The sequence below is a fragment of the Nilaparvata lugens genome, chromosome 2 (genome assembly GCF_014356525.2).
Source record: "Nilaparvata lugens isolate BPH chromosome 2, ASM1435652v1, whole genome shotgun sequence".
Taxonomy (NCBI): domain Eukaryota; kingdom Metazoa; phylum Arthropoda; class Insecta; order Hemiptera; family Delphacidae; genus Nilaparvata; species Nilaparvata lugens.
The window spans coordinates 42,715,955-42,735,345 of record NC_052505.1 but is presented as its reverse complement, the minus strand read 5'-3'; the positions used below and the strand labels follow the sequence as shown (position 1 = coordinate 42,735,345).

General features: G+C 35.7%; 1 protein-coding gene across 1 annotated transcript in view; it reads right to left on the bottom strand.

Moving 5' to 3' along the window:
* The window catches only part of LOC111044636 (protein KRI1 homolog), a 28,723-nt gene extending 10,983 nt beyond the window's left edge, over window positions 1-17,740 (bottom strand). The window contains exons 1-4 of the mRNA XM_022329837.2: window positions 17,515-17,740; window positions 15,895-15,953; window positions 7,280-7,508; window positions 6,512-6,678 (exon numbers count right to left, since the gene is read on the bottom strand). Coding sequence (XP_022185529.2) covers window positions 6,512-6,678; window positions 7,280-7,508; window positions 15,895-15,953; window positions 17,515-17,551 — 492 coding nt within the window. The 5' untranslated portion in view covers window positions 17,552-17,740. The remainder of the gene's footprint in view (window positions 1-6,511; window positions 6,679-7,279; window positions 7,509-15,894; window positions 15,954-17,514) is intronic.
* Window positions 17,741-19,391: the final 1,651 nt, after the last annotated feature.

The following is a 19,391-nucleotide window of genomic DNA, read 5'->3' as shown; positions in this document are numbered from 1 at the left end:
AGTAAATTACAGGAACTCAACTTTACTTCTATTTTGAATATAAATGAGTTTATTGAACATTGTTCAATTACAGTATTCATTAAGGATACTTATTGGTTTTTGATATAATGTTTTTCTATCAGATAAATCTTATTGGAGAAAAATACAACAATTCATGTTCACAAAGCAAAAAGCAGAAATTGAAGCCTTGGATTACGGGTGGTCTTCTGTCATCCATACGCCGCCGTGACAAACTAGCTAAAGAGGCCAGAGCAAACCCACAAAATGTGATACTCAATTCAAAATACATTAAGTTTAAATACATTAGTTAGTATTATTTTCATTAAGTTTTAAAAATGATATCGTCCAGGTGACAACCTTGACGAGCGATGCACATATTCAGGCGTTCCATGAAGTTTTCAAAAACTCTACACAGCATATCTGGCGTTATTCCAGTGATAACATCAACAATTGCTTCCCTAAGGGCTTCCAAGGTCCTTGGTCGAACTTTGTAAACCTCAGATTTGAGGTAACCCCAAAGAAAATAATCGCATGGGCTTAGATCGGGGGAGCAAGGGGGCCATGAAACATCCCTTCGTAATGAGATCAAGCGGCCAGGAAACCGTTATTGCAGAAGTTGGCGAGAGCGACGGACGGTATGAGCCGTGGCACCATCCTGTTGAAGCCAAAAGGCTTCCAAATTATTCTCCTCACCATACTCCTCAATTCTGGGGAAGAAAAAGTTCTCCAACATCTGACAATAGCGCACAGCGTTCACAGTAACGGTTGCACCTTCCGATTCAAAAAAGTAGGGGCCAATTATGCCTATGGAGGACACAGCATACCACACAGTCGCTTTTGGAGAATGAAGAGGTTTTTGGTGAAGAGTTCGTGGGTTTTCAGCTGCCCAGTAACGAAAATTTTGTTTATTTACTGTGCCCGAGAGGTGAAAATGTGCCTCATCACTAGACCACATAATAGTGCCGTGTTGTAAAGAAGCCAGTATTGCATTGCAAGCATCTGTACGTTTAACAAAATCTGCTGGCATCAATTCTTGAACAACCATCAACTTATATGGGTGTAAATTGAGGTCTGAGTGTAAAATTCGCCTCACCATTCTGGCCGACATTCCAAGAGCAGCAGCATGTTTCCGCACAGAGCGCGATGGAGATTGTTCAATAGACGCTCTCACCGCCATTATGTTCTCTGGTGTCCTCACACTCTTTGGTTGTCCGACTGGTTTTCTAGGCAGTGCAGATCAGGTCGCCCGTACACTTGTAATCCATTTCCTTATGGTTTTAGCATCGGGAACACTATCATGACGATTCAAACCAAACCGTCTACGAAATGCACGCTGGGTCGCCACCACACTATCCTTATTTTTAAAGAACGTTTCGACTACAAAACCACGATGATCGCCAGTCCACGGCATGGTGTCTACTAATAATGGCGTCTTTTCCCCCACCACATGGAACCTCTCCCACTCCGCTAACTCACGCGCGTACTCTTCAGTGACTGATTGAAACTAGGGAGTCCACTCTGCCCCACCCTGTATAAACGATATAGAAATACATTGACGTCATTAATCAAACGCGCGAAATTCGATTATTATAAAATTAAAATACAAGAATCTAACGGGGACCCTAGAAAATTCTGGGACATTGTTAACGATGTTGCGGGACGCCCTACAGGCAAATCTAAATTTCCCTTGAATGCTTTTAAGGGATATAGTAACACTGCACCCCCCTCTTCCGAAGATATCAAACAAATAGGTAATGAGTTTAATAGGTATTATGTATCAGTCGGTCGCGGGCTGGCTGAGGCTCTCGACCCCGCCAGTCCACTTGAGGTGGACGACGCTGACCACGCCGCTGATTCTATGTTCCGGCTGCGGCCAGTTACACGGCAGGAGCTTATTGAGGTGGTAGGGAGCATTAAGGGCAACTCTGCGCCGGCTGGGATAATATACCATCAAAATTTATTAAAAACAATATTGCCACTTTGATTACTTCCTTGCTTCATATAGTTAACCTCAGCTTCAACACAAATAAATTTCCAAAACCATGTAAAATAGCCAAAGTGGTACCAATCTATAAATCAGGTCAAAAAGACTTAACATCTAATTACAGACCGATTTCTCTACTTTGCACCTTATCTAAGATCATTGAAAAATGTGTTAAATTACAGCTTGCTGATTACTTGGAGCGTGAGAAAATAATATCAGATCTCCAGTTCGGTTTTAGAAAGGACAGGAGCACGTCTCATGCATTTTTTGAGTTTTTTAAAAACATAGCTAAGGAGATTGGAGATAGGAGACGTGTCCTGGTTACTTTCCTGGACCTAGTTAAAGCATTCGACTCCATAGATCGACATAAGTTAATTTCAAAATTGCATTACATAGGTGTTAAATCGTTGGAGTGGTTCATAAGCTACCTGGAGAACCGCATCCAATACGTTAGTATAAATGGCATTAACAGTGAAAAGGCTGGAATCGACTATGGAGTGGTTCAGGGAAGTACACTGGGGCCGCTTTTGTTCCTGATATACATCAATAATTTAGAGAAGGTTTCCACGGGTGGCAGGTTGTTCCTTTTCGCTGATGACGCGGCGGTGGTGTCGTCCGGCTGCACGTGGGACGAAGCTTACGAACAGGCGGGGGCAGACTTGGTCAAAATCAAACGCCGGTTGGAGCAGAATACCTTAACATTAAATGTAGAAAAAACCAAGCATCTGCCAATATTTTTCAGAAGTGACAGTGACCCTGCTCCGAGACGGCTGGCCCTCCACTCCTGTGGTGACCTGCAGTCGGTGGACTGCGGTTGCAATGTCATAGAGCGTGTGACATTGTCCAAATTATCCTGGGTTCCACACATTCAGGGAGTTAAAAACAAGCTTAGAAAACTCATTTACGCCTTTTCGCAGCTTGGAGGGGTGTTGACTGTGGGTCAGTGTAGGACGGTTTACTTTGCCTACGTGCAGTCGTTGCTCCAGTATGGTGTCCTGGCGTGGGGGGGAGTCTCGGCCGCCGCGCCGCATCCACTAGCTGTCACACAGAGATCACTCATCAAAATAATTCTAAATAAAAATATCCGATTTCCTACTGAACAACTCTACACCGAATTTCCTGTTCTTGACATAAGACAAATCTACATTAAAACTCTTCTTATTTTTATCAAATCGTACAGAACAGAAATTTTTACACAGCTAAACCATAACTACCCCACTAGACATATGCTGAATTTTGGGTTTAATACACCTAGAGCTACCTTTACATCGGTCGATAACAACCCATTTCGTATTGCTCACCTACTTCATCGCAATCTTCCAATCACAATAAAAGAGGCTGAGGGATGCAGTGTTGCTAACTACAAAAAGAAGATAGTCACATGGTTGCTTGGTATTGGTCGGGAGGCATCAGAAGCCCTCATAAACTCGCCCTATATGTAGATTCTGATTCAAACTCTGTTAACTCTGGTACTGTGATGCAGCACTCTGAACATTATAATAAGTAATTTAAAAACTTTAGGAGATAGGTACTCCAACATAATACTAAGTCTTTAATAAAAGAAACCCACGACATCATGCTCTGTTTATTAAAAAAAAAATTATTAATAATTTATATGTATTTTTTTTATGGAAATAAATTGAATTGAATTGAATTGAACTTGACAGACGTATTTCAAAACTTTTCTATGTTTTTTCCCGGCAAATTTGAAATGGGATTGTTTGAGGAACAAATCTTTCTAAAGTAGGCTCCACATTAACAGATCAAATGTTGGGTGGACTGAATCGATGTGGGTGGCGGGGGAGTTGAAATTTGGAGAATAAATCATTACTCATCCATTTCTTTATCCATGACGAACTGCAAGTAATAATCCGTTTTTCAACTATTTTTAACGACACTACAGTCTAATAACAGACTGTATATATTAGACTGTAGTGTCGTTGAAAATAGTTCAATAAATCATTATTATCAGCAGTAAAAGTTTCATCATTATCACGCTAACGCTTCGTTTGATAATCTCCAGTTAAAAATAACTGATGATTCTAACCAAAGATTATGAAGTTTGATTTTACTTCAGCGAAAATATGTTTTACTAAACGAGAGATTAGAGTAGATTAAAGTGGCAGTGAGATGCAATAACAAAGGGTGGACATTGTGTTTAAGAAAACTTAATCGTCAATGTTTGAGAAGATAGATAAATCCTCAGAAAAGGATGCAGATACAGTAATATAGTATAGCTTTTTTCAAATATAGTAATGCAAAATATTGAAGGAGTAGCTTCGTACATTGCCAAGTAAATTACAGGAACTCAACTTTACTTCTATTTTGAATATAAATGAGTTTATTGAACATTGTTCAATTACAGTATTCATTAAGGATACTTATTGGTTTTTGATATAATGTTTTTCTATCAGATAAATCTTATTAGATAAAAATGGATAACAATTCTGTTACTAAGTACCATAATTGATATGACATTTAAATATGCTCCTGAATACCATCATAGAAGAAGCTGTAAACATAGACTAAACAGTAAACAAACCTCCGCCATATTGTCATCTATTTCCTTAACGAAGATAAGAGAAGTTAACTGACCAAGTTTGGGCGGTTAATTCTTCAACGACAAGTTAGTCAAAAGTAGCTCTAACGGCATGGGTTGGAATCAGATTTTTTCAGTTAAGGGGTAACTGTAGTTTATGCCACATCTAAAGGCGTGTTTAGTTTCTGGTGAAATCCGGCATTATAGTATTATAACTTCATTGTACTGTGCTCAGTGGTATAGGGGTAATATCAGCTGTGCTGAGATGTTTCGGGGATATATCCCCGGATACCTCAGGAGGAAGGAAGCCCACAAGAAAGAGAAGATTTGAGGCTTTTCCTCTGAAATATTGTTGAAAATAGTAAATTATCAGTTTCAAAGTCCTCTGGCAGATCAGATGCTTTGAAAAGTTTGGTAAGCAAACAAGTAGGCCAAACAATAAAAATATAAACTGAAAATAATATTGTAGCCTAGATTCAAATTGAAAGATTAAAATTCTTCATTTTAAACTCTCCTATGTTGATCAGAAACGTTATTTAGTGACTGCAGTTAGTAGTAGAATGAATATAAAGCTTTTACCTAGATTGTATTTGTGTATGAATAAATATATATAAAGAAGTAGATTGATCAAACAAGCAACACACGTTTTCACCTACGTTTTCACCTATGCGTTTACGCAGAAAACTTTATGAGTGATGATTTTGTGCGTGAATGGTCTCGGAAAATGAGAGAAATGACTTCCGCGATCGTTGTGAAGCATGACAACTCGAGCTCACTGGTGCAACCAAACGCCTTCTCCAGCAAATCAAATGGGATAATTTCGATCACCCTCCATAAAAACCTGACTTGGCCACTGATAACTTGAACCTTTTACTTTAACTACATTACTTTGAAGGCAGAGCTTCCTAATTAACGAGAAGTTTCAAAACAAAGTCATAGCACACTAATTGAATTCATTTGACGGCCGCATTTTATGAAGAGGATTTTGGTAAGCTGGTCCACTGGTATGACAAATGCCAGTTCAACCTTCACGGCCGTTATGTTCAGAAATAATGATGTGTAAGTAACTTTTGGTGGAAAAATTATTATTTTATATACATTCGTCATTTATTTATGCCCAATCGAATGTTGAGAAAAATTACCTTTGTATTTTCTGCAAGTTAATTATCCGTCCCATAGCCCATTGGAAAAAAAAACTATGACATGAGTATATATTTTTCAATTGAATAGAAATATGCATTCTTCTATTTGCTTAATATAATAGTGTAGAGGAAAACTGTTCTAAATAATGTATTCAAAATTGGTGAGACAGGACGGTCTAATGAAAACATGGAATACAGCGTTCTTTTCTCTCATCAATATGATTAATTATTGTGAAGAGTTCTTCCAGAGCTATTTCATTGAAATTCGTTCCACATGTGCTAGTTCTTTGACCGATTTCTAGAAAAATTGATAGTGTCTGCCTTCACTTTGATATAGCCTACTCATCGAAAGTATACATTCACCATTAAAAACTAAAAACTATTATTATATAGAAAATAGAAGTAATAAAATTGTTGAGTCAATGTTTATTAACTACAAAGTCAATACGGTAATAAATTACAGTCCTTTAATAGTCTACTTGGAAAAAAAATATTTTATAAAAATATTAAATTTGGTGATAGAATAAAAATTCAAGATGATCTGCTAAAGGAGTACAATATCACAGTAGGCTACTGTATTTTAGAGAATTCAAATGTTTTGAATTTGACTATTTTCATTTAAAGTAGCGGAGAATGAGATAGATATTCCACTGAGTGAAAACAGGGTCCATTGATGGTCCATTCTCCCAGCGATTGGACAGCTCTGTCCGCCTGTTCCCAGAATTGATTTCTGGTTGAGCGCACACACTTACAGCTTGTGTGTACATAAGAACAAAAATCCCCCCCCCCCGTGAAGAACACTGTCTGATCGTCTAGAGACTTCAATTGTATTGGAAAACGACTCACCTTTTCTTTCTTGGACTTTTTATGTTCTTGAAAAAGTCCGCCGATTTCCTCTTCATCATCAGACGAGTTTTCATTCAACACTTTTTTGAAACTATCTTTCAGTTGATTTTGTTCCTGAACATAAGTCAAGGGTTTCACATCGCCAAAATTTGCCTTTTGATCGAAATCTAGAACCGATAAGTAAGATGTGAGAAGCATGCACAGACTTCAGTATACAACAAATCTCTTACTGACAGTATTCACTATTCAAAATTCAATACACATAGAGTTGAATATGAAAAATACTCAATGTATTCAAAATAATTCAACAATAGTTAACAAAATTTATCCAATTTATGCATGATTGAGCATTCAAATAAAAAAAGTATTTCTGAAGTTATGAAGTACAATGGGCTGTAGAACATAAAAATCACCAATCAAGGTGTTGGAAAAATTATAAGGAAAAGCAATTATAGAAATAGTAGAGGATATAATTATAACATAAAAAAATTATTATGACTTCGTTGAAATTTCTTATTTTTAACTGATTCCTAAGATAAAATGTTAATCAAACTATTCCAATAGTTGATGTTTGTTCAACGTTAAAATATAAATTATTGATAGAAATAAATTACGTTTGAAACCTAGGCCTATTACTTTTTAGAATTGATGGGAATTATATAGCTGATTTTGTAAAAATTGAATAGATTACTGCAGACACATCTATTAATATTTCTACTTCATATTAACAAGTGATATGAGAATAAGTTTAAACATAAAATAATGTACCTTGCTCATCTGATATATCAGCTCCCTTGTTCAGAAGAATATCAGTTTCATATTTTCTCACGTTCAGTGGAATTTCAGACTTTTTCTTCCTTTTATCTCTCACAAAGCTCTCATCTAACTCTGGCTTTGTACCAAAAAACCTCGTATCTTTTTCATAAATTTGAGGATCTTTCTTCTTCAAGCTACTTAATGCTTTGAAAAAATTTCGTTCCACATCTTCAGTCAATTCCTGAAAAAATCATACAGTATTGATGAACACAATAATTTTGTACCTATCCAAGATTTTTTTTCAATACAAATATTGAAATATTTTCATGATTGGCCACTGTAAATTTCAACTGCCTGTCATGAACAAGGAAATTCATATTTGATTTGACCACTCGAGATTAAAAAGGAAATCCGCACGTACAACAACGTTTCAATTAGTTATTACTTGATGATGTAATGAATTTGATGTACTCTTCTGATGCTGCAATAAAACATTTATTTATTTTTAAAAAGTATTGACATTGTCTACAGTAAAGTAAGGACTGATAGTCCAAATTAATTTTTTAATGTGATATTTTCCATGTAAATTTGGAACTTGCATGTGAAGGATACATGTAAATGAATGACCACATTATTCAAGTTGTAAAATGATATTTGTGTGTGAGGTCTGTGAAGCACAACACGGAACACGAGCATTGAGCAAGTGAAATTTTGAAAATTATAGAAACCAATAATAGCCTATCAATTTCCTATCAAGAAGATGAGAGGCCAAAAGTCAAAAACGTCCCAAGGACATAGGAAAAAGAATCGATAGCACATGAACAATCTGGATGTAGGAACAATTATTTTTGCAAAATATGCCAAAATCTAGTAGCTGAAGATACAAGATCATGGGCAGTAGCCTATGATTGTAACGAAAACGAATGGTATCATACCAAGTTTGTAGGGATCACCGATGATTAATATGATGCCTTAAAGATGGAAACGTCCCAGATAAACCATGGCTATGTAAAAATTATAGACTTTGTATAAGTGAAGAAGCTTCTCATATCTCATATCTTGCTAAACAACAAAAATGACTCAATTATTTCGGATGAAAATATAAGTACGCGCGGTGACCTCACTGCAAAGACAAATGCCATTAGGACAAGTCAAATGATGCTATAGTAAAATTTTTACTTGACAACATTACTGAACTTAGAGATTAAATTAATATTTTAAAGAAGGAAAATAGTAGACTACCCGAATTAGCAAGGAAAATGGATGTAATATATGAACTATAAAATATAATATATGACTTCTCTCAAGGAGTTCACCCTAAAAATTCGAGCCCCACAAGAAATAAAATTGAAATGACACAAACACTCTGGTGTGCAATGGAGAAAAGGCCCAAGACAGTTATATGAACGCAATAATAAATTCAGCAAATTCTGTCCACCAAATTGACGACCCTGTACAAAGAAAATCTAAGGTATGCACTAGAAACGAAAATATAAGTTTGGATATTCCGCTAATAATAGGTGACACTTTAATAAAGGAAGCTTCAAGAATAGTGGAAAATAGTTGTAAAAATAACACTAATCAGAAAATTGAAGAAGAAGTTATCCCTGAGGGAAGAATACAAGACATTGGTAGATCTATAGAAAGCAAACATACTCTACCAAAAAACGTACTACTAAACATAGGCTCAAATAATGTAAACAAATCTAAGACTCCTAACCATGTGATGAGGCGTCTCTGGCTTACAATAGACAAACAGCAAAAGATTTCCTCATACTAAATGGTTCGTGAACTTAATTCCACTTCGAGAGGATTGTAATAAGAGTTTCATTACTGAGACAAACAAAGCCCTGAAATTTATGTGTGATCAATTGAACGCAACATGTCGATAACTCTAAACACCTGACAAGAGACCACCTACACTGGTATGGTGTAATTTTAAACTCGGAAGGGTCTAAAATATTGGCTGAAAGAATGATAATAGCACTGGACACTGCGACTGATATGCACCTAAACACTGACAAACAGAGACTACACCCAAACGGAGATACAGCCTCACTGGCCTCACATACATCTCCCGGCCTAGCCCTGCAACCAAACACTAAAACTAAAAACCATCTTTATAATAAAAAACAGAAATAAATAGAATTCCAAAGACGCAGATTGATCATGAAAAAGGCAAAACAAACGAGATAGAGAGCGTCAGAGAGTACCTCTTGAATTTACAAAGAGTATTTAAAATAAAATAGATAAACTTCAAATAGAACTTAATCTCTATACTCCTGACATAATCATACTATCAGAACACGGCCTTAGACTCGACGACCTTTTGAGCACAAATATACCAGGTTATTCATTAGTGACAAACTTCTGTCGAACTACTTATATGTGGGGTGGCATAGCATTGTATAGAAAGGACAATCTAACGCAAATAACAAAAAAGATTACTTTCAATGAAATGTGAAATATGAAGTTGTTCATCGAATGGCCATCTATAAATATGCAAGAAACTACTCCTCAAAAACAAATCTAAATGAACTGAAACTGAGTCAATGTGACTGGAGATCTGTAACTGCATCTCATTCAATAGAGGACAAATATAATGAATTTCAAATAATCATGCGGTCCTGCATTGATAAAACTATGCCAAGACAATCTAAGAAGATAAAGACAACCAACAATGATATTTTCTGGGATAGGGAAACAGCAATGCTAAAGAGTGCTACACAAAAGGCACATGATAGATACATACTAACAGGAAGAGCAGAAGATAAGGATCTATATCTGGAAATGAAAAAGGGCTATGATCAGGATGTGAAAACAAAAAGAAACTACAATTAAGAACAGAAATTCACCAGGCGGTAAATAAGACAAAACCCTATGGAGAACAATAAATTATGAGAGGAAAAAATACAATACAAAGGAAAACTTGTATCTAACTGTAAATGAAGAAAAAATAACTGCTCACTCACAGGTATGCAACATTCTAAACAAGTGCTTCACACAACAAAATATAGAATTTGAAAATTGTGAAAATACCACAGTAGACCTGGAAGAATCGGATACTGCACAAGATTTTAACCAATTTAATGCCATTGTAATGTGAACATTCAAACCGCGCGCCACTCAATAACTTTACAAGTTGAGTGCAATGAATTGAAATAATGTAATCAATGTTATTATAATTGAATATTTATTAAAACAAATTAAAATAGGAATAAATAATATGTATAATATAACATAACCAAAAACATTAAGTATAAACTGCAACTGCAAAATATTGATTGTATATGAAATGCAACTAAATTAATTCATTCTTTATTACAAAATTAAACCTAAAAACTAATATAAAAATATTTACAATGGATTATAATTTACTTTATCTTAATCAAAATTATAAGAGCCAATTAATCATTTGTCATAATATATTTTATTCATTTTTGAGGTTAGAATGTCTTTTTGGTGGGTTTTTCATGGCTCATCCTTCTTCTTGTTTGTGAGCTGGTAAAGGAAACATCAATATTGTTTGGGGTATGAAATTTGGGTATGAACATATTTTATTTTATATTCATTTGGTAGTTATAAGGGCCCAGTTAGTTTTTATGAATCACTTTTCCTTTGTAAATGTAGTATTAAGACCTTAAATGATGGGATATATACAATTTCAATGCAAAATAATTCTTGTACTTTGGGCTAAAGACGCCAGTAGAATAAATACTATTATTGGAATCAATAGTTGTTTTTCTTACCGAACCTCCATCATTTTTATTACATTATATAACAATAAGAATCAGCTTTTACTCGATTGAAAATTGCCAAGATCTACCCAAAGTAGAAGACAGGAGATAAAGCAGAACCAAAAAATTACAGACCAATAGCAAATCTACCAATCACATCAAAGATAATAGAGCGAACAGCATATAACCAATTAGTCACATATCTAGAAAAAAATAAATTATTCAAAATTCTTTATTCAAAAAAAATAATTAAACAATCAAATGCATTCCAAAAATCAAATACAATATTGTTTCCTAATTTCTAATATGTGTTCCCTATAGGCTACCCTGTGTGGGGACACTTGAATATATATAATAAAATATTTATATACAAATTTAAATATTATATCATGAAGAACATAATAATTGAATATGGTATTATATTGAAATAAATCAATATGTCAATATTTATAATCATTCTTGCACACATTCATACGCACACACATTCACATATGCGCACACATTCATACGCACACACATTCACACATGCGCACAAACACACACACACACACACACACCACACACACACACACACACACACACACACACACACTTACATACACTTACACAAAACTTAAAACTATGTAGGCTACGGAGTGGTTGCTGTTTTTTTTTCATATTTAGTTCAATTTTATTCATAGTTAACGTTTCGTTTTTTTTCAAAGTGCTGATGTAATTAGACCATAAATTAATGCGTTTTGAAGAAAGAGACAGTGATTGAAATTTTATACTGTCTTACTGTTTACGCATACCGGACGGGATTTGTGAGTTCAATGATCTTTGATTGTTGCAGTGTTCATGTCGTGTAATGTGTAAATTATACTAAATTTAGACCTATATTAATTTAGTAAAAAAATCATTCGGGTTGTCTAGTTGTAAAATGAATTTCTTGATTTCTTTTCTAAATAACTGACGTAACGTTATTTTCCTTGTTGTTACTGGAAGTGAATTGAATATTTTTATAGCTATGTATTTGAAGTGTCGTCTGGAATGTTCTAATCTTGGTTTTGGGAGGTTAATGTCCTGTGAATTCCTGAGGTTTATTCTTTCTCTCATCTGTTGAATATCGAAATTATTTTCAGCTAAATCCAGCAATGCTTTGAATAGAAAAGAATGTCTCACTGATAATATTGATAGTTCTCTGAAGAGCATCATTGAACTATATTGTTTAGGTTTATTACAAATTATTTTTAATATATGTTTTTGACCAGTAATCACAGGTTTAATATGAACATTGTATGCACTCCCATAGCATATTATTCCATAATTTATTCTAGAACCAATAATTGCATGGTATAATTGTAACAATACTTCTTTTGGACATAACTGTCTGAGGTAATAGAACTTCCTTATGTATACAAATAACTCATTTTTTATCTTCTGTTCATGATCTGACCAAGTGAGCCTACTATCCAATATGAGGCCCAGATACTTAACTGTACGTGCTTGTTTTATTGTTTCACAGTTACACAATATATTATTCACCTGTTGCGCACAATCTAATTTATGGAAGTAAATACTAGTTAACTCCTGATCCGTGTTTTGAAGATTAAATTGTATTATATTAGATTTGTCTGTGTTGATAGTTAATTTATTTTCGCAAAACCACCACCTAAGGTGCTTAAGATCCATTTCTAATTTATTTTTAAGTTCTTGATTTGTTTTGGCCGAATAAAATATAACTGTATCGTCTGCAAAAGATGTAATCTTTCCCTGTAAGTCACCATCCGTCAAATCGTTAATAAAGACCAGGAATAAAGTACTTGATAACACTGATCCTTGAGGAATACCTATGGTAATGTCATGGTCATGATAAATAGTTATCCTTAAGCCAGCATGGCTTCCGGAAAAACGCAGCACATCTACAGCAATATCTGCACTCTGTGATGAAGTATGTAAAATATGGGAGAACAAAAAATCTGCTTCTGGTCTATTTATCGATCTGGAAAGCGTTTGATGTCCTTGATTGGGAAATACTAAGAACGAAAATAAGAAAAATGAAAATCCAGGGGAGAGCACTTGAATGGATTGAAAACTATCTTCTACACAGAAAACAATATGTAGAACTGGACTCTCAGGAACAAAATTCCATAAACAAGTATAAGTCATCACTCCAGTCAGTAAAAAGAGGAGTGACACAGGGGTCAATCCTGAGACCACTGCTCTTCCTAGTATACATTAACGACTTCCCAGACAAATTACTGACTAATAAGAAATGTATCCTGTTAGCGGATGACACAGCCATACTACTTCCAGTTAACAGAAAGGAAAACAGAAGCAACATAATTGACTCGACTCTTACAGAAGCCACCTTAATATGTAATAATATGAGATTGGCCATAAACAATGAGAAGACAGTCCACATAGACTTCATCCCAACAAATCATGCACAAGACGAACATCAAAACACTACCGTGCAAACGGTGGAGAGCACAGAATTAAGATTCTTTGTCTCATTTGTGTATTTTGGGCAGTCACTATGCCGGTTTGTATCAACAATAAATCTTTTTAAAAAGGATGTCACGGGTTCCGTTTACTTAACTATAGACAGCCATCTGTCATGGAAGCAACAAAGTACGGTAGCCTACCTATGTAAAAAGCTCTCATCAGCTGTGTACCTCATCCGGAGAATGCGAAACATTTCAGATCAGAAGACAGCGCTAGTAGCATACCATGCACTATTTGTGTCACAACTATTATTATTATTATTTTTGAAGGGACGGATTCAAGGATCTAAAGGTTCAAAGAACCCCACACGTCAACCGAAGCTTATTGTGTTCCCAAGTAGCACGTTAGTTAGGCAAACTTTTAGTTTTTAGAAAAAAACTAACACGTTAGTTAGGCAACACGTTAGGTTAGTGGAACCAGGAGTTTTACCCTATACTATAACATCCCATTCATCACCTGGTTGCTTGTCGCAATCCAGTGTGATGTGCTTGGCCGTCTTCAGACTGATTAGTCTTGATGAACTACGTGATTTCCACTCCTGGCCTTCTTTGTAGGTCCTTCCGCTGAGGAAGGGGTCGTCAAGTTGCCTCTAGGGCGCCTGGCCACCCTTAACTCAGCCTTTTATCCTTTAGAGTCAGCCTTTTTAGAGTTTTACCCATCTCTGGTCTCTTGGGTTTCTTTTCTTTTTGCCTCTCCGAAACTGTGCAGGGTCAAAAGCCTCACCTTTCCCAAAACGTTTTGCCTGAATGGCCGCCCTTCTTTGAGCAGTGGTGAGGTTTGGTCTCTCCACCCACAAACTCGTGACCTACGTGAGTTCCACTCCTGGCCTTTTTGTATGTCCTTCAGCTGAGGGAGGGGACGCCAAACTGCCTCTCGAGCGCACGACGCCCGGCCACCCTCGACTCAGCCTCTTGACCCACAATTATGCCTGAGTTTCACCCATCTCTGGTCTCTTGGGTTATTTCTTTTGCCCATGCGAAACTTTGCAGAGTCAAAGGCCTCAACTCTCCCAGAAGTTTTGCCTGAATGGCCGTCCTTCTTTGAGCAGTGGTCTGAGAAACTCATCTTACCTCTTCAGTTGAGATGGCGTTATTGAGCTTTCATCACGTGATCAGTAGAAGCCTTCTCAATGTTGACAGTCTCTACATAAGAGTGCAACGGAACCTCCTGTGCTACTGCAGCACCCATTTCACATTAAGGAGCCTGCCCTGATGGGGCAGATCCCGTGAGTTTGAAGGCAATGCAACTTCTGGAGTTGCCTTGGGGTTTGGTTTGTTCATGTGGTTCCCAAGAACAGCTAGGGAAGTGGAGTCCCAAGACAGAGCCCCGCATGTCTAGACAAGGCTAAATACTACAGGAGGGCGCCTGGAATCCTGCAGGCACCATTAGAGACACCATATAAAAGCACCACCCATCAGCACGGTCAACATAACACCTTGGGTTGGCCTAAGAAGAAGTAAGAATATGACCGACAAGGAAGGCAGACAGATAGAAAAAGAAAGAAAAACTGGGACAAAACTAAGTCAATGGAAAAAGTGCCATCCTAGAAATAAAAAGTTCCAAAGCATATTAAGAAGGAGAAGAAGGGTTTTGGAAGAAGGGCTTCGGTAGGAGGGTCCCTCTTAGTCGCCTCCTACGACAAGCAGGGATACTGTGGGTGTATTCTGGTTTTCAAAAAATTCTTGAGTACAATGTTCGATTCAAAGCTCCCCCAACCCACAGGGGGCAGTGTCACAACTAAGATATAGCATTGCCGCCTGGGGTTCTTCAGCACAGGAAAATCTAGAAAGAGTATTAAAAATACAAAAGAGGGCAGTAAGAATTATATGCAGAGCCAACTACTTAGAACACTGCAAACCCCTATTTAAATAAATGAATATTCTTTCTGTTATTTCAATATATATCTTGGAAGCTGTAATACCCGTAACAAATTCAAACCCAACTCAAAGTCAAGACAAACACAATTACAGGACTAGATATAGAGGAGACATAGACCTTCCTCAACACAGGTTAAAAAAGTACAGTGACTCTCCAGCTTACTAAGGTGTATACCTTCACAAACTACATCCCAGCTATATAAAATCTACAGAGAACAGAAATACATTCACAAGAAGTTTGAAGCAGTATCTGACGGATAGACCATATTACAATGTTGCCGAATTCATTGAGGATCATACATTCACACACCTCAGATAGAGACATCTCTCCAGAGATCACCAACACACTCATGACGACAACCCCATTGAGGGGAAATAGACGATTCCCCGGTCACCGGACTGCGGAGAAGATTACCAAACCAATATGTAAGTAAGTAAGTAAGTAACAAATAACTATTCATTAATGGATTTTCAAGAGAATTGATTCACAATACAGTAATCAATTTACTAAGAAGATTTTACTCACAAATGCCTCTTCGTCTTCAGCTTCTGAGGAACTGCTCTCGGAACCTTCAGAGAGATTTCCTGCAAATAAATTTATGAAAAATCAGGCAACATTCATTACTAATTATATTCTTGCAGCATTCGTATATATTTTCGAATACAATATTAATGTAGTGACTATATTGGATTCATACTGTAAGGGAAGCATACTCAAACTACAATGAAAAGAAATGCATCTATCTACATATTAAGACGATACTATTTTATGTGTCATTAAGCATGAATTTAGAAGAGTTTGTTCCCAGTCGAACCATACTTACCAAAGTATACAGTGCTTATCATTAACATACTATGTGTGTGAGCATAAAATACTTTATATGCGTCTATCATCACGGTTGCTGATATGGCAGAGCTAATATTATAGCATCGACGATTTTTCAAAGACAAAATATCCGTTTTGCCCTATCATGATCTTAAAGAAATTACAAATGTTATATAGGCTATACATTATAATCCGTAGGCTAGGCTTCATACATAACAATAGAATTTTTTGGAACTGCAAGCAAAATTATACCTTTTTCTTCATTTATGACCCACATAACTTGTGGAATCGAGCAATAGCCTATATATATATATATATATATATATATATATATATTATATATATATATATATATATATATATATATATTAATTTGGAAAGGATTACATTGACATCTAGAAAGTTGATGGAGGTTTTAAATATAGGCTATATGACAATATTTATGATTCTCTTCTAATGAGAAATAATTTTTCAACGATAATTTCTCAATTTTGGTTGAAAAAAATATTGTTAGGATCAGGACCTCCTAGGCCTATAATTATGTAAGTTGTATAGGGGTCCGGTTGTACAAACGCCTTCTCTGATTGGTTCTCGTAAAATTAATCACGGTTTAAATTTAACCGGCTGTTGTGCAACCGGCACAGGAAGTTCTGATATCATGCAAAGACAAAGCCTGATTTTATTCAATTAGGTACTGTACTTGATAATGGGCCATTATTAATGGCATCATGGCCGAAACATATCGTAGCCTAAATAAACTATTTAAAGAAAGGGTATTAGGCTAGATTTTTATTTTTTATTTCTAGCCTATTATAGCCTAAATATATTTTTTGGCACATAAAATAATATTGTTTATCAAGCTGTTTTATGGCCTATAATCATGAAAACACAAGTGTATAAACTTACGTTTCTCCAAGATACTAGTAGCATATACCTCCCTAGAGTTGAGTAAGTTAATAGGCTGATCAGTGAATTTTACAGTGGCCTATTTCTAAATAGTATACGTTACAGCTGAGAGATAATTATATAAACTAAGCAATAAATATAATATTCCACATGTCTATTAATTGTATTGAAGAAAATGTAGACCTTGCAATGTTCAAATTCGCAAATAACAGTGGCAGTAGTATAATCAAATTGAAAAAAAAATTGTAAAATGATCAAGGTTGGATACTTACACGTTATTTGTTTTACGTAAAATACTTACAAGAATTCAGACAGAGCACATAGATTGGGCCACAAATAATGTTGTTTTCTAAAATAAAAGCATTCAGCAATCAAGCATGGCAAACTATCTAAAGAATAAGTATAAATTCTTACCTTTATCACGAATTGAATCTCTGTCTGGATAATCCATTTTTGGAGAATAACTTATATGAAAGCTTCAAATAAAATAGATGATGATGATGATAATAATAATTGTAAATGTATTACGATACGGTAACTTAGAAGCCTAATAGTCTAATTATTATTGTTAGCACATGGGTAATACTGTAAACAGCACTAAACGCTATTGGATTGGAACTTACTACATAACCTATACTATAAACTGAAAATATATGACTTGTGGCTGGTCGATACCAGTTATATCGAATATCGATACCACATCAAGTTTGCTCGATATTCTATGGAAGCGGTCTGTGGGGTCGATGTCAAACGAGGCAAACGACAGAAGAGTCCTGCGACAGTCTAGACCAGCGACGGTAGAGACTGGCGACATTCGAGGCCAGCGAAGGTAGAGGACTCCTGAAAAAGTGGCCTCAAATGTCGCCTGCGTTAGGCGACAGTTGAGGCCACTCTAATTTCTGTACAGCCCCGACAGTCGAGACCTGCGACGGCAGAGGCCTGTAAAACAGTCCTCTACGGTCGTAGGCCTCGAATGTCGTCAGTCTCGACTGTCGCTCCCTCAAAAACACAGTAAAAAATATTTTTAAGGAAGAATTGTGCCGAGCACTCTTTTTAATTCAGGCCTTTTCCCAAGTTATAATAGTAAATTTAATACGCAATAGACTAGAGCAATTATTGTAAGTGAGTTAGCAAAATAAATTATTTTCTCTCTCTATTATGAACGACCATGACTTCGAGTTTCCCATGATAGATATTTAAAAATTGTGGCTCCGAGTCGTCGAGGAATGTAGATTATGGAATTATCTCTAAAACTTAGCCTTCCTGTCGCAACATAGAGTGCGATAAGATGGAAAACAGCAAGCATTGAAATTATAACAAACTACCGATTTTGCAGTTACTATTTGGTCCAAAGGCTCTAGAAGCCACGCGACGATTGGTCAAATTGATTCCCTTCGCCCAATAGGAGACCTGTTTCTAAATACAGTAGTGGGGCAATTCCCCAGTCGCGAGACCAGATTATGTTTCAGAGGACACTTTGCTAGGAGCACTACGAGAGTAAAGATGTAGTCATTATGTTTTGCCGTTTTTGGGCAAGTTTATTTCATTAGTTAATGTTGGAGCTAGTTTTATTTTTATTGAAGTTTAAATTTTCTAGTAGTGCCATGTCCTGAAAAGTTTAATTGTGTTTCTTCATCATGTACGAATAATTGTTTCTTCAAATAACCGCTAAGGTAAGTAAAATAAGGTTAAAATATAATTTAGGGAATTTGATTGATTGAAACTTCAATAAGAGTATTGTATTAACAAAGCCTGTTATTTTTCAAGTTAATAATATTGATTGAGAATAATCCTTCTGATTTTATTAGTGATGGAAGATACTTATAATTTTTTTCTAAAGAAGTATAGAAAGTTTTCAGTTACATTACATTTGAGTTATTGTTTCTGGAGATATATTATCGTAGAGTATTGCTGAAAGTCAGGAAGATAGCCTTTAAATTGGAATGAAATTTTTAAGATTATGTTCATATTGAGTTTAAGACTCAATTTTATATTTTTCTGACTTTTTTTTCTCATGGCGTTAAGGCTTTTAACTGAACGCTAATCTATTAAATTATAACAGAACTTTTGAATTATTTGTGAAGAAAGATCCATTAATTCTGATACAAAGAATCAGTAGTTTAAAGATAAAAATCTATATAAAATGAGGATTCAAATAGAATGAGAGAATTTAATTAATTGTAATCAATAGATAACTCCTGTTTTAGCTTTTGATGAATTGTAGGAAGAGTTAGAAATTAATGCTGTGATACATTTATTTACAGCGGTTCATGTGTGTACCCAAACCAACT